We start from the raw sequence: 17,898 nt of genomic DNA, 5'->3' as shown, positions 1-17,898 counted from the left end.
CTAGGAAAAAAAATTCTGCTGTACACATAAATCATTTTATAGCTTAGTATAAAATGTACTAAATTAACATTTTAAATTTAGTATGGGGGTAGTAATACAAACTTTAAATTATCTAACTTTTTAGTTAGTAACAGGGCATACAAACAGGAATTTTTAAATCCAATTATGGCAAGCTGAGAAATAGAAAAAGAAGAAAGGAAAATAGATGTAGAGAAATAGTCTGAGAAAATTCACAAAATATTAATAAAGGAAGAGGGAATGGGAAAAAAGGAAAAGAAGCAGAAAGAAGGGAAGAAAGAAAAACAAAGAAAAAGTCAGAGAAGGGAAGACAGGCAGACACGTGCTGAAAACACCCCTGCTCCAGTACAGGCACCTCAGCCAGACTCCAGTGAGTGACCGCAGTGCTCGCCCCTCTCCTACGCTTGCCCTATAGGACAGGGTCTTCAGGACACTCACTCTTCAAATCTCCTCTGCACCAATCCACCTCCCTGCCCACAGCCAGGCCCACAGAAGCCACTCCACCCCACAACAATCCCTGCTCTCCTGCCACCAAATGCCTTCATAGAAGTGAGCGTGAGCTGAGCCACGATGATAATTTGCTAAGAAAAGCACAAAGAACAGTCTAAAAGGGTGATGTGGCTCTAGTGATAAAAGAACAAAGATGAGAACAGAATATTGGACTCACAAGGACAGGGATTTTTATCTATTTGGTTCCCTGATGTATATCCAGTTCCTAGAACAGTGAGTAGGTCATAGTAAGAGCTAACTCAATATTTTTGAGGGTTTTTGAGCTTTTTAAAACTGTATATATCTAAGATGTACAACATCATGTTTCGATATAAGTATATATAGTGAAATGATTTATAGTCAAGCAAATTAATATGTCTTATGACCTCACATAGTTACCTTTTGTGAGTGTGTGGAGTAAGAGTACCTCAAATCTACTGTTAGTAAATTTCCATCATACACTAGGATATTGTTGACCACAGTCCCATGCGATACATTAGATCTCTAAACTTATATCCTACATAACTGCAACTTTGTACCCTTTGACCTATATTTCCCCATCCCCACCCCCTGTCCTCTACTCCTGGTAACTACTATTCTACTTTCTGTTACTATGTATTCAACTTTTTTTAGATTCTACATATAAGTGAGATCATGTAGTATTTTTCTGTCTTTGGCTTATTTCAATACACACAGACACACACACACACACACACACACACACACACACACACACACACATGAATATTATTCAGACTTAAAAAAGGAGAACCTGCCATTTGCAATAACATGAATGAACCTGGAGGACATTATGCTAAGTAAATCAATATTTGTTGAATGAGTAAATAGGAATGGCTTATTCATGAGCCTAAATGAAACAACCAATCTGAAAGGATTCTTGTTTGTTGAAGGGGGCAGGTAAGTAAACCCCCATTCCCCACCTGAGGAGTTTTTACTCTTTCATGATAAAATTAACAAACCATACAATTTAACCTTTCAATATGTACAATTCAGTGCTTTTTAGTATATTGACAGAGTTGTGCAAGTATCACTACAATCTAATTCCAGAATATTTTCACCACCCCGAAAAGAAACCCTGTACCCACTAGTATTCATTCCCCAGTCCTCCTCTCTTCCAGCCTACCAGCCCCTGGCAACCACTAATCTGTTTTCAGTCTCTATGGATTTGCCAATTCTGAACATTTCAAATAAACAGAATCATACAATATGCGTTCTTTTGTGTCTTGCTTCTTTCACTTAGCATAATGTTTATAAGATTCATCTATGTTGCAGCATGTATTAGTATTTCATTCCTTTTTATGGCTGCGTACTAATTCCACTGTGTAGACATACCACATTTTCTTAATTCATTCATCAATTGAAGGACATTTGGGTTGTTCCCACTTTTTGGCTATTATGAATAATGCTGCTATGAACATTTACATACAAATTTCTATGTGGACATATGTTTTTAATTCACTTGGATATATAACGAGGAGTGGAATGGCAAGGTTATATGGCAACTCTATGATGAACTTTCGGAGGAACTGCCAAACTCTTTTGCAAAGCAACTACAGCATTTTACATTCCCACAAGCAGTACATGAGGGCTCCAGTTTCTCCACAATCTGTCAGCACTTGTTATTGTCCATCTTTTGTATTACAGCCATCCTAGTGGGTGTGAAGTGGTACCCCCTCAATTTTAAAACCAAATGAGATAATGACACAGGAGTGAAACAGAGATCAAAATATCACCTTCATTTTTGCAGAGCTGCACTGGAGGAGAGGATCTAATAGGTCTGCGAATGCTGCACCCCTGAGTTAGCCAGACTTACCCACCCAGGCTGAGACAACATAGGTGGGAAAATCCAATACTCCCCGCCCCGACTCTCACACACACAGGGGCTGACGCCATACAACATAGAGCATAGAAACATGAAGAGAATACGCTCTTCTTGTAGGGAGGTGGATCCTACAAAAAAACAGTAAGAATTCACTGCACAGACATGCTCAACTCCTTTCCCATCAGTAAAACCACTCTTCCTTCCCTGAGCAAGAGTTAGCAAGGGAAGAAGCGAGGGTAAGGAAATAGATCTAAAAAAGAACATTTCCCCCACCTAATAATGACAAAGACTGGTAAGGTAGAGGGAAGTTGGGATGGGGGCACTTCAGTCATACACTGCTGGCCAGGGGGTAGTTCCTTTTATAAGCAGAAGAGAAACCAAAGCATTAGTAAGCACTTAAAGATATATATTAATAGCTCACCTAAAAGGGATTTAACAGAAATATGTTAAGTTTGAAAAGTACTTTTATAGTGTTATACTGATACCTAAGTCTTTTATAAGAACTGAAATGCTAAAAATTAACTTATTTTTAATAGGTTCATCAACAAATCAACCAAATAAAACCTTCCTGACTGTGGTCCTGGCAATGCTTTTTTTGGTCATGACACCAAAAGCACAGGCAACAAAAGCAAAAGAGACAAGTGGGACTACATCAAACTAAAAAGCTTCTACAATATGAAAAGAAAAAAACAATCAACAGAACTGGAACAACTCAATAGCATGAAAACAAACCACCAGATTAAAACAATGGGGAAAGGACCTGAATAGACATTTCTCAATAGCAGACACACAAGTGGGCAACAGGTATACGAAAAGGTGCTCAACAATACTAATCATCAGAGAAATGCAAATCAAAACTACAGTAAGATATCATCTCCCACCTGTTAGGATGGCTATCATGAAAAAGGCAGAAGATAGCAAGTGTTAGGGACGATGTGGAGAAAAGGGAACCCATGTACACTACCGATGGGAATGCAAATTGGCATAGCTATCATGGAAAACAGTGTCAAGTTCCTCAAAAAATTAAAAATAAAAAGGAAATAAAATCTGGATCTCAAAGAGATATCTGCTTTGCCATGTTCATTGCACTCCTATTCACAGCAGCCAAGATATCAAAACAATCTAAGTGTCTATCCACACTTAGATTGTTTTGATATCCAAAATATGTTATATGCATGTCTTCATTCATATGTGGGAGCTAAAAAAGTTGAGCACACAGAAGTAGAGAGACTTGTAGTTCCTAGAGGCTCGGAAGGTTGGCGGGGAGAAGGGGCTAGGGAGACATTGGTTAACAGATACAAACTTACAGCTAGAAAGGATCAATGAGTTCTAGTGTTCTACAGTAGTGTTAGGTGTCAATAATTAACAACAATTTCAAATGGCTAGAAGAGAAGAGTTCAAATGCTCTCAACACAAAGAAATGATGAATGTTTGAGGTGATGGATATGCTAAGTACCCTTATTTGAACATCCTACTTTGTATACATCCATCAAAATATCACTCTGTACCCCCAAAATATGTATAATTATTACATGTCAATTAAAAAATAATAATAAAAAAAGAATCTGGGGGCTCATGAAGGTTCCACTGTCCATATTTAGAGAACCACACAAAGGAAATGTTTTTAAAAACCACTCTCTATTCCTGTTTCCTACTGTAAAATTATTTTTGTTTCCAATAGATAAAAAAAAAATTTTCTTTAAAGAAAAAGGAAATACGGTGTACAATGAAATATTATTCAGCCTTAAAAAAAGAAGGAAATCCTGTCATTTGCAACAACATGGGTGAAGCTGGAGAACATTATATTAAGTGAAATAAGTCAGGCACAGAAAGACTAATACTGCATGATCTCATTTATACGTGGAATCTAAAATAGTCAAACTGATAGAAGGAGACAGTAGAATGGGGTTACCAGAGGTTAAGGGGAGGGAGAAATGAGAGGTTGGTCAAAGGGTATAAAGTTTCAGTCAATGCAAGATGAATGTGTTCTGGAGATCTACTGTTCAGCATGGTGACTGCAGTTAATAATACTGTATTATATACTTGAAGTTTGCTAAGAGGGTAGATCTTAAATGTTCTCAATACAAAAAAAAAGATAACTATGTGAGGTGATGATGTTAATTAGCATGAGTGTGGTGATCATTTCACAAAGCATATACAAGAAAAACACGATGTTTCATACAACTTAGATATATTCATTTCCTATACACACAATTTAAGTAGTGCACCTTAAATACATACAATTCCTATTTTTCAATTATACCTCAATAAAGCTAGGGGTAAAAGAAAGCATTCACAAAGCATCACATATGATTTCATTTGTGTCCAGAAGAAACACATCTATAGAGACAGAATGTAGATGATTGGTTACCTATGGCAGGCAAGAGAGAGGATGGACAACAATTGCTAATAGATGGGGCTTTCTTTGTGGGGTGATGAAGATATTCTAGTTAGATAATGTTGAGGATGCACAATTCTGTAAACATACTAAAAGCAATTTAATTGTATGCTTTATTGTATGTAAATTATACCCCAATAAACTTGTTTAAACAAAAGAAAAAAAGAGAAAAATAAATAAGTTACTTTTAAAATTAGTAAATACATCATCCAAGTTGTTTATTGTATACCATGTGCAAAGCACCGTGGTAGGAACTTTAAAGATACTGCTCTATTGGATGGAGAAAAAAAGTTCTTCCATGGGTGTCAACTGATACCTGGCACCTACATTCTATACTTTTTTTTTTTTTTTTACCTGTCCAGTTCCTATGTTTGCTTCACATGGAAAGAAGCCCTTTTAACCTACTTTTGTTCAATAAAATTAAAGCTAAGGCATTAATCAGGTGGGAAAACTTAGAAAACCCTCTTCAAAGTGTGGATTTATCATTTTGCTTACAACTAATTCCCAGAAATTGTAAATATTCCACATTTATATTTAACTTCAAAGCCAAATAGATTTTTTGTGATTCTGTTCTTCTCTAGTCATGTGAACAATACTAGGAGAGAGAGAGAGAGAGAGAGAGAGAGAGAGAGAGAGAGAGAGAGAGAGTGAGTGTGTGTGTGTGTGTGCGCGCATGTACTTTTGTCTAAAGAATTTAAGATCTTGGGAAGTAAAGTTGCATAATGTATAAAAACAAGTATAACCTAGCCAATCTTACCTAGCAATTTCCTTTTCTGGTACTCTATACAAAGATTTTCTTAACATAGAAGGTAATCTTCATGACATTTACAAAAAATGATCTTAAAAATATGTGTGTAATGGTCCTGGGAGTGTGATTTTACATAACTTTCAGAAAGAAAAACTGTCAATACGTACTAAAAGCCTTAAAAAGTGCACCAGTTCTTTAACCCAGAAAATTCCATTCTCAGAATTAATCCTTAAGTAATTTTTAAGGATGTGTACAAAGTATATTGAGTTATTTGTATAATGAAAGATTGGAAACAATCTAAATATCTACTACCATAGGATTTTTAAACAAATTATAACAAATGAATTGGGAAGAATATTATGCAATTTTTAAAAATAAAGGTTTAGAAGATTCTTTAATACAGGCTAAGATATTTATAATACTGTTAGATTTTTAAAGTCCTGCTATAAGATAGCATACACCATCTCATCTCAGATTTTTTGGGTGTATATATAAATACAGACACATAAAAAAGACTGTTATCATTAATTCATTATCTATGAAGCAAGTAAGTTTGGATATACCAGCTGTTTGGAGGAAATGGGTTGTAAATGAGAGAAAAGCAATGAATACAAAAGCAAAACACAGTGAACACAACTTCTCTTGCCAGAGTTGAAATGCCTCTTGTTTTAAATTCTAGTTACAAACAATATAAGATTTGGAGTGTCTTAATAATGATAAGTCCTCCTTTTGGGACTTCAAATCACCTCTGGAGGCCAATTAGTTATTCTGTTCCTAAAAACAAACAAACAAACAAAAAATCTGACTGAACTTCTTAGTGAGAAGTTTGGATCAGGTTTCTGCACCTGCAAAGGTGGCTCATTTGCTGAGTCTATAAAGCTCCCACATCCTCCCGTCTACCCCAGGCTCTTGATTCAGCATCCGCAGTGCTTAGAGCACTGGCACAGCCAACAGAAGCTTTGGTTTGTACAAATGCCAGGAAGCACTGTCCCTGCACTTGATTTAGCATTTCTGCTCACTTTCCACGACATTAACTTTTAGACAGCTTCAACAACCCGCAAGATGCAGCCTAAGGCAAGAACTGACAAATAGTAAGAATAATATATGAAAGTTGTTAAATCCGTGGCATAAAATTCAAAGGCTGGAGTACATATCAAATTACAAATGCACTCTCTGTTAATTGGACAATTATAAAACCTGAGAAACACCATGGCCCCGGGGCAGTATTTATGACTAAGGCTACCCATAAATATTTGTCAAGAGGCTTTGTCAAGAGACTGAAAATCCTAGTTCTCTATGCTGCACAACTCAGCCAGTCCACATACGAAAGGTGACAGTTATGCTGACAATCACTAGCAATCCAGAAAAAAAAATCCAATGATGTTTCCCACTTTGTTTTGTCTCCCTGTTTCCTCTCCCATACCCAGGGTATACGTGGACACTGCTTAGGTTCATTGGCACTCTTCAGACTATCTAAAAACCAGAGTTTCTTCCTGTAGCCATTTCAGTGATTTTTCACTCTGACTGGTGGCAATCACTGTGTTTCTTACATACAAATAATCTCTCTTACTTTAATCTAAACCCACTTGCTCCTTACTGATCCTCCATGAAGAGAAGAAAAGTTAGTCTCCAACTGAAGGAAATCAAGCCCCCAATTACCTTTATATTGCAATGCTTAGTGGCCTTGGACAGGTTTATTGGCCTGCCTCAATTCCTTCCTTTGTACAACAAGTTTAGTGGCTCTGCCTCAATTCCTTCCTTTGTACAACAGCAATAAAAACATCCACCTCACAGAACTGTTGTGAAGGCTAAGAGAGAAAGTACTCCATAAATCTTACTTCACCCACCTGTCCTCTGTCTTTCTTGGGCACCAAAGGCATTTGCACTACATAGTCAATTGAATAGCCCATCCAGTCTTATAATTCAGATTCTATGAGCATGACCCTGGTTCTTCTTTATCTTCTACTTTAAGGTGCTGATATGGAAATGTACAGCTCTTTATACTATTACATGAGTTACTGTATGTTTAACCAAAACAATAAACATTTCTGTATCATCCTGAATATACAGAACTCTAATGTTATCTCAAACACTTGTGAGTTTTTATAAATTTCTCCTCTATACAACTATGAGGGGTAATCAAAATGTTCGTGGAAAGATTCATATTATCTTTTAATTCTATTTTTCCATGAACTTTTTGAAGTGCCCTTATAGTACTCCTGTATAAGAGGACAGGTGATTTTATAGAGATACACATCAAAATGCTGCAGTGTGCATTGATCAGTTCTAGGATAAATATACTACAGGATTTCCAGATGCTATTAACTGTACCTTAGAGTACTGTGGTTTCCCATTTTCGTAGTGAATCTCCACATAATCAGAAGACAGCAAACCACTATAAAGGAAAGAGAATAGAGTGATTTCTGCATCTAAAGCACTTGGAGGTTTAAAAATAGCTTGATAAACGGATGCGAGGGGCATGCAAACCATAAATAGCTGCAGTCTACAGTTAGTACAAAAATAAGTTATCATCGAGAGTCTCAAACTTTACCCAGTAACAAGTCATTCCTCAGTCTGTTAAAACAGACAAGACATAGACAATTTAAGGGTAAATTCCTTTTAAACACACCATTCAGCATCTGATTCATATGTTAATAAATATGGCACAAACTAAAAGGCAAGTAACAAGAGGAGACAGGCCCTATTAAAATCCCATAATTATGCTCCAGATCATTGGAATTTCATAAAATGTAATCACTGAGGAAGAGTACAGAACAAGTACTGGCAAGTTTTTTCTATAAAGACCAGATAGCAAATATTTCAGGCTTTGCAGGCCACAACTGCTCAACCCTGCCATTCTATTGCAAAAGCAGCCACAGGCAAGATGTAAACAAATGAGCATGATGTATTCCAATAAACTTATTTATGGATGCTGAAATTTGAATTTTACATAATTTGCATGTGTCATGAAATATTCTTCTTTTGATTTTTTTCAATCTTTAAAAATGTAAATAAACACTCTTAGCTTGCAGACTGTACAAAAACAGTGATGGCCAGATTTGGTCTGTGGGTCATAGTTTGCCAACTCCTGGCAAAAAAAATAATGGTTCAAGAACATAGACATTACAGTCAGACAGAGCAGGGTTTAAAACCCAACCCAGCCCCTTATTAGTCATGCGACAATGGGCAAGTTCCCAGACTCAAGTGTCAAATGGAGATGGTCAAGAGTGTTAATCTCCTAGGATATTGTGAATATTAAAGAAAACCACAAATACAAAGTACTTAGCCCAGAAATCAGCACTGAGTAAATGCTCAGTAATGGGTATTGTGGCTATCATTATTTTTATTTTAACCCAAGTTCTTAAAACACGTTTCTCCGTATACAATGTGGGAAACACAAAATATGTGCCTCATAGAGAACACTGGACTATTAGGGCATCAGGGTTCCTTTTTGGGTTCTGGCACTGAGAATAATGATATCAAGTGATTACTTGCATTTATTGACCACTTACTACATCCTCTCACAGTTCTAAGGGCTATAAAGGCATGGACTCATTTAATCCTAATGGTAACTGATGGACAATAGTAGGTCCTACTCTGAGCCAGTTGTCTGCCCTAAATTTAGGTCTTTATTTCCTCTTCTGCAAAACAAAGCTAGAGCAGAAGATTCTTCAGGTCTCTTTCTGCTCAGACATTCTGATTTTCTCTAATTCTGCCTCTAATTCTTGTTAGAAAATGTTGAAACTACTTCTTTAACTGAGGTACAAGAGGACTCATGATTTTGCATCATTTTGAGAGCTGCATCTGATGCATTCTAAAATGACCCAGCAAGGAGGGCTGAAAAGGGGTGACTCAGAGCTCAGGGTGCACCCAGCATGGTTTTCTGTGTGCACCAAAAATAAAGCAGATGCTTAGACTTTATACATGGTTTCCTACTGAAACTATGAAATTGTGAATCAATTCACAATTCACAAATGTGTATCTATTAATGATTCTACATCTAAACTAAATTGTGGTATGTCTACTCATTCCCCTTTAAAAATCTAGGTAACAGTAAAAGTAATGACAGTACTTAACTTTACATACATGGGAATACCTGACAGGGTGCGAAAACGTCTTTCATTGCTAGCTAATTAAGTCAGCTACCAGCACTGTGAATACACACAAACAGGGCTGCTGACGGTAACATTCCTCTGAGGGAAGCTTCTGCCAACACCAAGAAGCAGAGAGGTTTCCCTAACTGCATTCTAATCACGTCTCTCTACAGGTAACTCATTATTTTCAAAATTCTCAACTGTGCAATCACCGGAGCATGTCTAAGATTTGGAAACAAAGTTATTTTAGACCACTACTTTTACTTGTAATTACAAGGGCAGATAATAGCAATCTAACCATTAATCATCAAATCTGACAAGGGTCACTTTAATTACCCTATTTCCCCTTTTCAAAGGGCCTCTTTCCCCCATGGACATACCTATTTCTAGTAATTTCTACATTTGAGAATCTTAAAGAAGAAGAGCAGCTACTTTCTGGGAGCCTGGGCCAGACACTGAGATGGACACACCACCACGTGCGCCTCATCCCCATGTCACTCCACTCCTCGCCCTCCTGTAAATGGCACACATCTCCACTTGCTGCATCCTTTCCTTCTGTCTGACCACAGCCACGCCTCCCTTGAGACCACTTCTTTCACTCGTCACGGCATCCCTAGCCTGTGGTATAATGCTTGGTGCATAGTAGGCCCTTAATCAATATTTGCTGAGCAAGCAAACATCTGCCAACACGTGTTATACGCCAGGCCCATACCGTGTGCTGGGAGGCCAGTGTGAATAATGCCATTCTCTGAAATGGAAACTAAGCAAAATTAGAACAAACATGTAAGACTGGTCATTTCACTAAAATATTATTTTTAATCTCCCTGCAAGTAAATTAATGCCAACTGAAAAGTAAACTAATTAATTATAAAAGTCTTGAAGTAATGTTGAAATAACAGAACAGGTCATCTATCTCTCTATATTCCTGGAGGTGAGCTGTCTGGCAATCCCTGTCTGCAAGCCTGTTGCAGATGCTCTCCAAGTCCTTTCTTCACACACACACCCCCCACCCCACTCTCTGTAGTTTCGCTACATTAAGACCCCAGCTCTCTCTTCCACAGCAACCCTGGAAGCCACGTGCTCCACATGGCATAGCAATGAGATGGATGCAGCCTAGGTTCCTATGTCATGATTTGAAGAAGCGCTGCCTGGGAGAGCCATTCAACTTGTATTAGACCATAACGTAGGGAAGAGATAAAATGATATAGTGTTAGGTCTCAGATTTCATGTTAATCCAAAATTTATCACAAAGAAATCTTTCAGAAATTTGTGTTCAAAGAATTTCATAATCAGCAAATATACAAACAGTTGCTACTATATCTAGACACTGGAAATTAATACAAAGAGAGAGAGGTGTCTTAGGAAGGTTCTGCCTATATAAATATATATTTTTGTTGGAGTCTTTGAGCTTGAGACACATGTGTCTAATGAAAATAGACACAGGAATAGGCAAGTGGTCAAAACTCCCAAAAGTTTATATATTCCATTACAGGGATGTTCATTATCAAGAAGCCAAGGATCCTAGTCACTGAAAAAGCTACTCACCAAGATTCCTTATTGCCTAGAAAAGTTATTTCCTAAGAAGAGTAATGACTTCTGATTTCTCGGAAAATAATGTGAATCCTTTACTTTAAAGAAAGAACCATATGCTTTCTTTGGGGTGATCCTGGTCAGGAAAGTTTGGGGGTGTGCTAATCAAGCAAAATAATTGTTCAGAATGAGATAACATGGATAACAGAGTCTTGGGCGACTACTAGGAAAGAGATACATTGGACCACAAAGGAAACCATGTATGCTACATACATGAGTTAAAAACCATTCACTTCCTGAATCATTGTGTAGTATATGCATGTATTGAAACATGCATATACTACACAATGTATCCCACAAATACGTAAAAGTAAAATTTTTTTTAATCATTCACTTCCTTGTAAAAATACTCAAACTAGCAGTCTCTAGAAGTCCTTTCTAGTTCTAAAATCTACATTCTCTGAAATTATTTGTTGAGCCCTCAGTCCATCTCTAATTAGAAAATTGAGTGAGTTGCTGAGAGAGAACAAGCTCTTCTGAAGGGACCTAGAGGCCAACAGGGCATTTGTTCCCTAGCAGAGCAAGGTAAAAGTCTACATGAATAGTAGCAAGCACCATAGCTTAACAAATGGACAACCATATGATTTATCATCCAAACCAGCACATTGCTGGGAGTGAAAAGAGGCATATTAATAATTATTGCAGAGCAAGAGACATACATAAACCAGGAAGGACTGTCCCGGAAAAATTGGGACATGTGGCTACCCTAACTAAAGGGCAAATTTAAGGTATACACGTCAAGTTCTACCTGGAAGGGAAGGTTAGTCTACAAGGTGAAAAATATTCAAAAGCTGAGATGCTACTAAGCAAGCAGTCTGTGAGTATGTCTCCTTCTCCAGTTGTTTTTGGGCTCTGTGATTATGTTTCACATGGCTACTGTTTTAGAAAGGCCTTGAGAAGGCATCTTGGGATCCCGCTCTCAGTGCATGACATCAGTAGGTAGATCTGGGGGCGAAGAGTCAGCAGTCCAAGATGTGGCAGTCAGGAAACTATTCACCACATTCACTGCAATTCACTGGATGTGTAAATCTTGAACAGCCACACTCCTGCCACATATTGTCTTTGTTCTTAAGTAAACAGTAGCATAAATATCCTAATTCAACTCTAAGTAGCAAAACATGTAAGTTACTTCCATATGTGTTCAAGTTGGGACTGGAACAGAAGTCAAACAAAGAGTGAAAATATTAAATGATATCTAGAAAAGGAATGCCACCCATGCCCATTTTCATAATGCAAATTCAGTCATCTAATCATCACCTGCTTGACAGTGATTAACTTCTCAGTATTGGGAACCTTCATCACACATACATGGCCCCTGACAGATTCATCCAGGAAGTCTCCTGCCACCCCTCCCCACTAGGTCTCACATTCATTCATTCAATAACAACCAATGCTGGTCACTGTGGAGTTCCTCAACTTCATGTGGCCTCGAGCATAACAACGCTGCACAATGAAGCACCATGCCCACTCCCTCTTTCCACCAGAAACCTCTCTCTTTTTTCCCTTTTATACACATAAGATATTTTTAACTCATTAGATAATTACTATAACTGGTAATGAAGATAAACATTGAATTTAAATTCAATATATTCACATAAGCATAAGCTTATAACCTATCATTACGCTTCTGTCCTTATATTGCTTTTCTTTTTAAAAAGAAGACTTAAAAAGTAAAACAATTTTTCAATCACTCCTTTTCTTAAGTTTTAAGAAAAAGTTAGACTCATACAACCTAAAATAGTTTTTATGTCAAAAATTGTTACAGCTAGAAAATATATACTCCTTAGAGTGTAAACAACACAATAAGACTTTTAAACAGTGTTAAAAGATTGTAGACGTGGAGGTTGGGACATAAGAGTGTAGCAATAAGATGTTAAGTGGGTGACTATAATTATAGGTTGAATAGAGGCTTTGTGTTAAGTCAAACAAAGATGGGAAGCTAGGCAAGGGCTGGGAGTGTGGGCATATTCCTAGGAACAGAGCTACAGGCAGAGAACATTCCTAGCACGAGCAGGATGTAGGGAGTTAAACTTCTTTGGGGTCACAACAGGAATTTAATAAGTTTCTGAACCACATGAGAGACTGAAGCAGAAATTTCAATGTGTAGACACTCCTGCACGTCAGGTGATGGTCCCATGTGCCATAATACAGTTTAGAAAACTGTAGCATTATGAGGACAAGAAACACAGGCAGGACTGCAAGTTACTAGCAGAGTGGAGAAAGAAGGGGTTAGGAGAGAAATAAGGGATGAACTTGAGGTGATATAAAAGCTGAGAACTCCCACTCAGCTGGCTTGATCAGCCAATAAGAGCCAACTCACAGTTCCCTTCTGAGGAGGTGGCATCAGTAGAAAAATCTTTAACTAAATAAAAATGAAAGATGTTTAATATCACTTCCCCAACTTAAAGCTAGGCCATGAAGTGGCTAATACATTCCTAGTTGTGACGACTAGTGTCTATGCAAACCCAGTAATTTTGAGATTCCTCTATGATAGAATCATGGTTCTTTTCACAATTTAGTTTTACTCCCATATGTCACAAAACAAAAAACAAATTTTAAAAACAGGGAAAAATGAACCCAAATAAAGATGGCATATCTTTTGAACAGTTACACATAACTGAAATGCTTTGATGCACAAATCTCAAAGCTAATACTGAATATTATAGTGTGCTGAACATTGCTAAACCAGGTTCTCTTCTGATTAGCCCAATATTTATTAACACAACCATTAAACCAGGCACCAGACAGTGAAACTGCAGAGAATGGATGAGGATCCATTATCAATCTTGCTTTCTGACAACCTTGTCCAGAAGAAACAACTCTCTTCTAAGTTCTAGGAAAAGAACTCCTTCCTTCCATTTTCCAGTCTAGTTTTTAAAAACTGTACATTTGTTTATACAGTGCTCCATTTTTCCCAGGTACATATAAAATGGTCAAAAGAATAAAAGAAACCACTGGAAAATCTATTAGAAACAGTTACAAATTAAGTAAGGTGGCCAGTTACAAGATAAATATGCAAAAGTAAAATACATTTACATATGTACCAGCAAAAACAATATAGAAATAATCTGTGGGAAAAAGTTTCTAGTAACAATGACAACAAAAAATTTTATATAATTACATATGTATGTGATATATACTTTTATATATATATGTCTACATTTACATGTATAATATATATGGATACAGAGATACATGTATATCTCCACAAACATACATATAAAAAAACCCAATGAATAAACTTGGGTTTAAATAGGTGTGAAGACAAAAAGTGATCACCTCATTTAATGCTGAATATACTAATTATCCTTATTTGAACATCACATATTGAGCACAGATATTGTTATTCAATGCTGTACCCCACAGATATATACGACAATTATGTTTCAATAAAAATAAATAAATAAATGTATGTGAAGAAATGTGTATATAAAATAAACTGCAAATCCTTACTAGGAAACATAAAAGAAGTCATGACTGAATGAACTGCAGTCTCTGATTTTCCCTGGTAACATTCAGTATTAAAAAGATGTCTATTACCTTCAGCCTACTATAGCTTTCATGTAATTACAAATAAAATCTCAGAAAGGTTTTTTAACTTGACAAAATGATTCTAAAATTCATCTTAAAGAAAAATATGCTTAAAACTAGCCCATTTTTCAAAAAAAGAGGAGTAAAAAAAAGAACCTTACATTACTACCATAGTTACTAAAGGTACAGAACACTGGCCTGATTAGACAGCCCAAAATGCAAAACAGAAAGTCAAGAAAGAGATTCAAGTTCATACAAAAACTTAATATATAATAATAATTTATTTTAAATCTGTAAAGAAGAGAATAAGTAAAGAATAAATATATTTGGGACAAGTGACTAAACATTTGGGGAAGGAAAGTTAGATCCCTAAATCCCATCATACAGCAAACTAATGATAGAGGCGTTAAATATATACATGTTTTAAAATAAAGCTATATGTTTACTATAAAAATACAGCTGAATCTTAGGGAGACAAGGCCTTATAAGTATGATATTGAACCCAGAAGTCATAAAGAAAAAAATAGGTAAGACTATAAAAAATTTTTAAACTTTCATGAATAATTTTCAAAATGCCATAAACAACATATCCATGCAAATTGAGGAAAAAAATTGAAAAATATATGGAAGACAAATTCCTAATATAAGAAACCCTTAAAAACCAAAACCAAATAAAAACAAACAACCTCATAGAAAAGTGGGCAAAGGACTCATTCACAAAATAGAATATACAAAATGAAACTCATGGAAAAAAAGAAAACAAAAAATACTAATATCAATCAATCATATACAAATGTACATTGTATTAGCAATAAAAGACCTGTAAATGTAAATAACATTAAGAGACCATTTTCCCCCAACAGTTTAGAAAATAAAAATGAATGATAGTAGCCAGTGCTGGAAAGGATGTAGAGAAACTGGCCCTCCAGAGGGTAATCTGACAACAGGTATCAAAACCCCTGAAAGTATGTTCACCCTTTAATCCACAAGTTTTACTTCTAAGGGTTTCCTGAGGAATAACTGGACAAAAGCAAATACACACACACGGAATGTAGATGTGAGTAGCTTTATATGTGCTCTTACAGACACCTGGAAAGATGTTCACAACATCATTCAATGAAACAAACAGAGGAGAAAATGCTATGTTTGGTAATTTTTCAAAAGCATGTTTATATGTGTATATTTCCATATAGAAAAATGTCTGCAAAGATGTACACCAAAATGTAACTGTGAGCTATTGCTTCCTTTAGAACTTTTAATAGTTTTTATTTTCTTTCTTTTGCTTACCTATATTTCCTAAAGTTTTTACAATGAATGTATATTAACTTTTTAAATAAAAAACCACAACAGAAACTATATTTTTTAAGGAAAGAGAAGCATAATCTCTTAAATAAAGGAATTATTTAATTAATGAATAATTTCAGGTCCAGAAAAGGCAAGGAACCACAGACATTCACAATACCAACAACCATGCAGGAAGCAGCGGCCAGGCTGCTCTATATCTCCTTAACTCAATGAGGTGGACATTTCCTGAACACCTGGAGGTTGTTCACGCTGAAGGCAGTAGTAGGCAAGGACAGAAAGAGAAACAAAATATAGGCCCTGCCCTCAAGGCAATTAAAATCACATAGCTGAAACAAGACAAGGCAGCATGCACCCTAATAACATATGCAACAAACAAAGAATCAAGCAGCTTCTAACAGGGAAATTAATTGCAACTAATAGGATCAGGGAGACTTTAGTAAAGAAGCAGGGCTTAGGAAGTTCCCACAACATAATTTGGACAGGGAAATATGAGTAAGAAAGAGCAGATCCTATAGACAAGGACCAGTATGTACAAACATGTGAAACAGGAAGAGGCAAGGAGGCACGCACATTCAGGGAAAACCTAAAAGTCCAGTTTGTCCAGGACATCAGTGCTAAAGCGGGATAGTGTTGAAAGGGCAAGTTTGGGACCAGACACAGGCAAGGAGTTAGAATGTTCAAAGGCATGGGCACTTGAAGGCCAGGAAATCAGAACTTGGAAGGCTTTTTATAAAAGCTGAAAGCAAGCACTGCATTCTGTGTCCACAGAGCCTGCAAAGACTCAAGGGCCAGCTGCACACAGATATGGTTCTTTACCTGGGTCAATTAGAGCCATCAGCAAAGTAATTAATATTAACAGCAGGAGAAAACAGCAAGAGACACTAAAAAGAGGCCTTTCCACATATGAAAACCTGTAGCTTTAACTTTCTTTTACTCATTCAATTAATGGCTGAATACTAGAAAAAAAAGATGAGAACTAAAGAAATAATTAGCAAAGATTAAAGATTAATTTTTATCCAAAATGTTTCCATTTTTAAAAATACTTTACTGTAAATTAGAGGTATTTGTCCTAAAATTTGTGATATAAATGCTAGAGTGCACTTTGCAATTTTATGCTGCTTTTATAATTAAAGGAAGAGTGAGATTCTTGTAGAACAACCACAATTGTCTTTTGTGTGCTCTCTTCTCTTTTTGCCCTACCTGGAGGAGCCCAACCCTTGGTTTCTCCTGTGCTGTCACAATCTGAACCTCCTGGTACCTGCTGGCTAAACTGAGACACAAAGCGTCTCCCCAAGAGACAGACAGGTCATGTATGTACAGCCCTATAAAGGAAAAGGCATTTGAAGCTCTTACCCTACATTCCTCTGTATTAGGCAACATTCTGTGCAATCACCATACCCTTCATACATATAACACAGGAATGTTTAGAAATGATAATCATGGTCCTTTCTAAATAGTAGGTATGCTTAAGAAATTGTCACAATGTGTCAATCATAAACATACTTTTGCAGTAATATCAAACCATAATGGCACATAAGTACACAGTATAGCAAAAACTAGAAAGGAAGGAGGAGGGAGGGAAAGGGGAGAATTTTTTAATGGATTTTTCATGCAAATACAAAATTACTTTCATGTAAAATAGCACCTATTTTTTAAATTACCATTTAGAAAAATAACCTTAAACAATCTCATCTTCTGAGCACATTTCACAGCACCAAAAAATTATGCACTAGGCCTTCAATTGTTTAAAAAAAAAAAAAAGTTTAAGTCACGACTCACCTAAAGCACAACTCATTTCTCTAACCAAAGAGAATTTTCATTCTCCCAAATTAGGTATCATTTCAAAATAATAACAAGATAGACCTCTGAAAATTATAGAATT

At 36.4% G+C, this 17,898-nt stretch overlaps 1 protein-coding gene across 1 annotated transcript in view; it reads right to left on the bottom strand.

Annotated features, from left to right (window-relative positions):
* ADAM23 (ADAM metallopeptidase domain 23) overlaps positions 1 to 17,898 on the bottom strand; it is a 171,965-nt gene that overhangs the window by 78,324 nt on the left and 75,743 nt on the right. The window contains exon 4 of the mRNA XM_063111068.1: positions 7,828 to 7,891. Coding sequence (XP_062967138.1) covers positions 7,828 to 7,891 — 64 coding nt within the window. The remainder of the gene's footprint in view (positions 1 to 7,827; positions 7,892 to 17,898) is intronic.

This window comes from Cynocephalus volans, chromosome 1 (assembly GCF_027409185.1).
Source record: "Cynocephalus volans isolate mCynVol1 chromosome 1, mCynVol1.pri, whole genome shotgun sequence".
Classification (NCBI taxonomy): Eukaryota; Metazoa; Chordata; class Mammalia; order Dermoptera; family Cynocephalidae; genus Cynocephalus; species Cynocephalus volans.
This window is presented reverse-complemented; position numbering and strand designations above follow the sequence as displayed.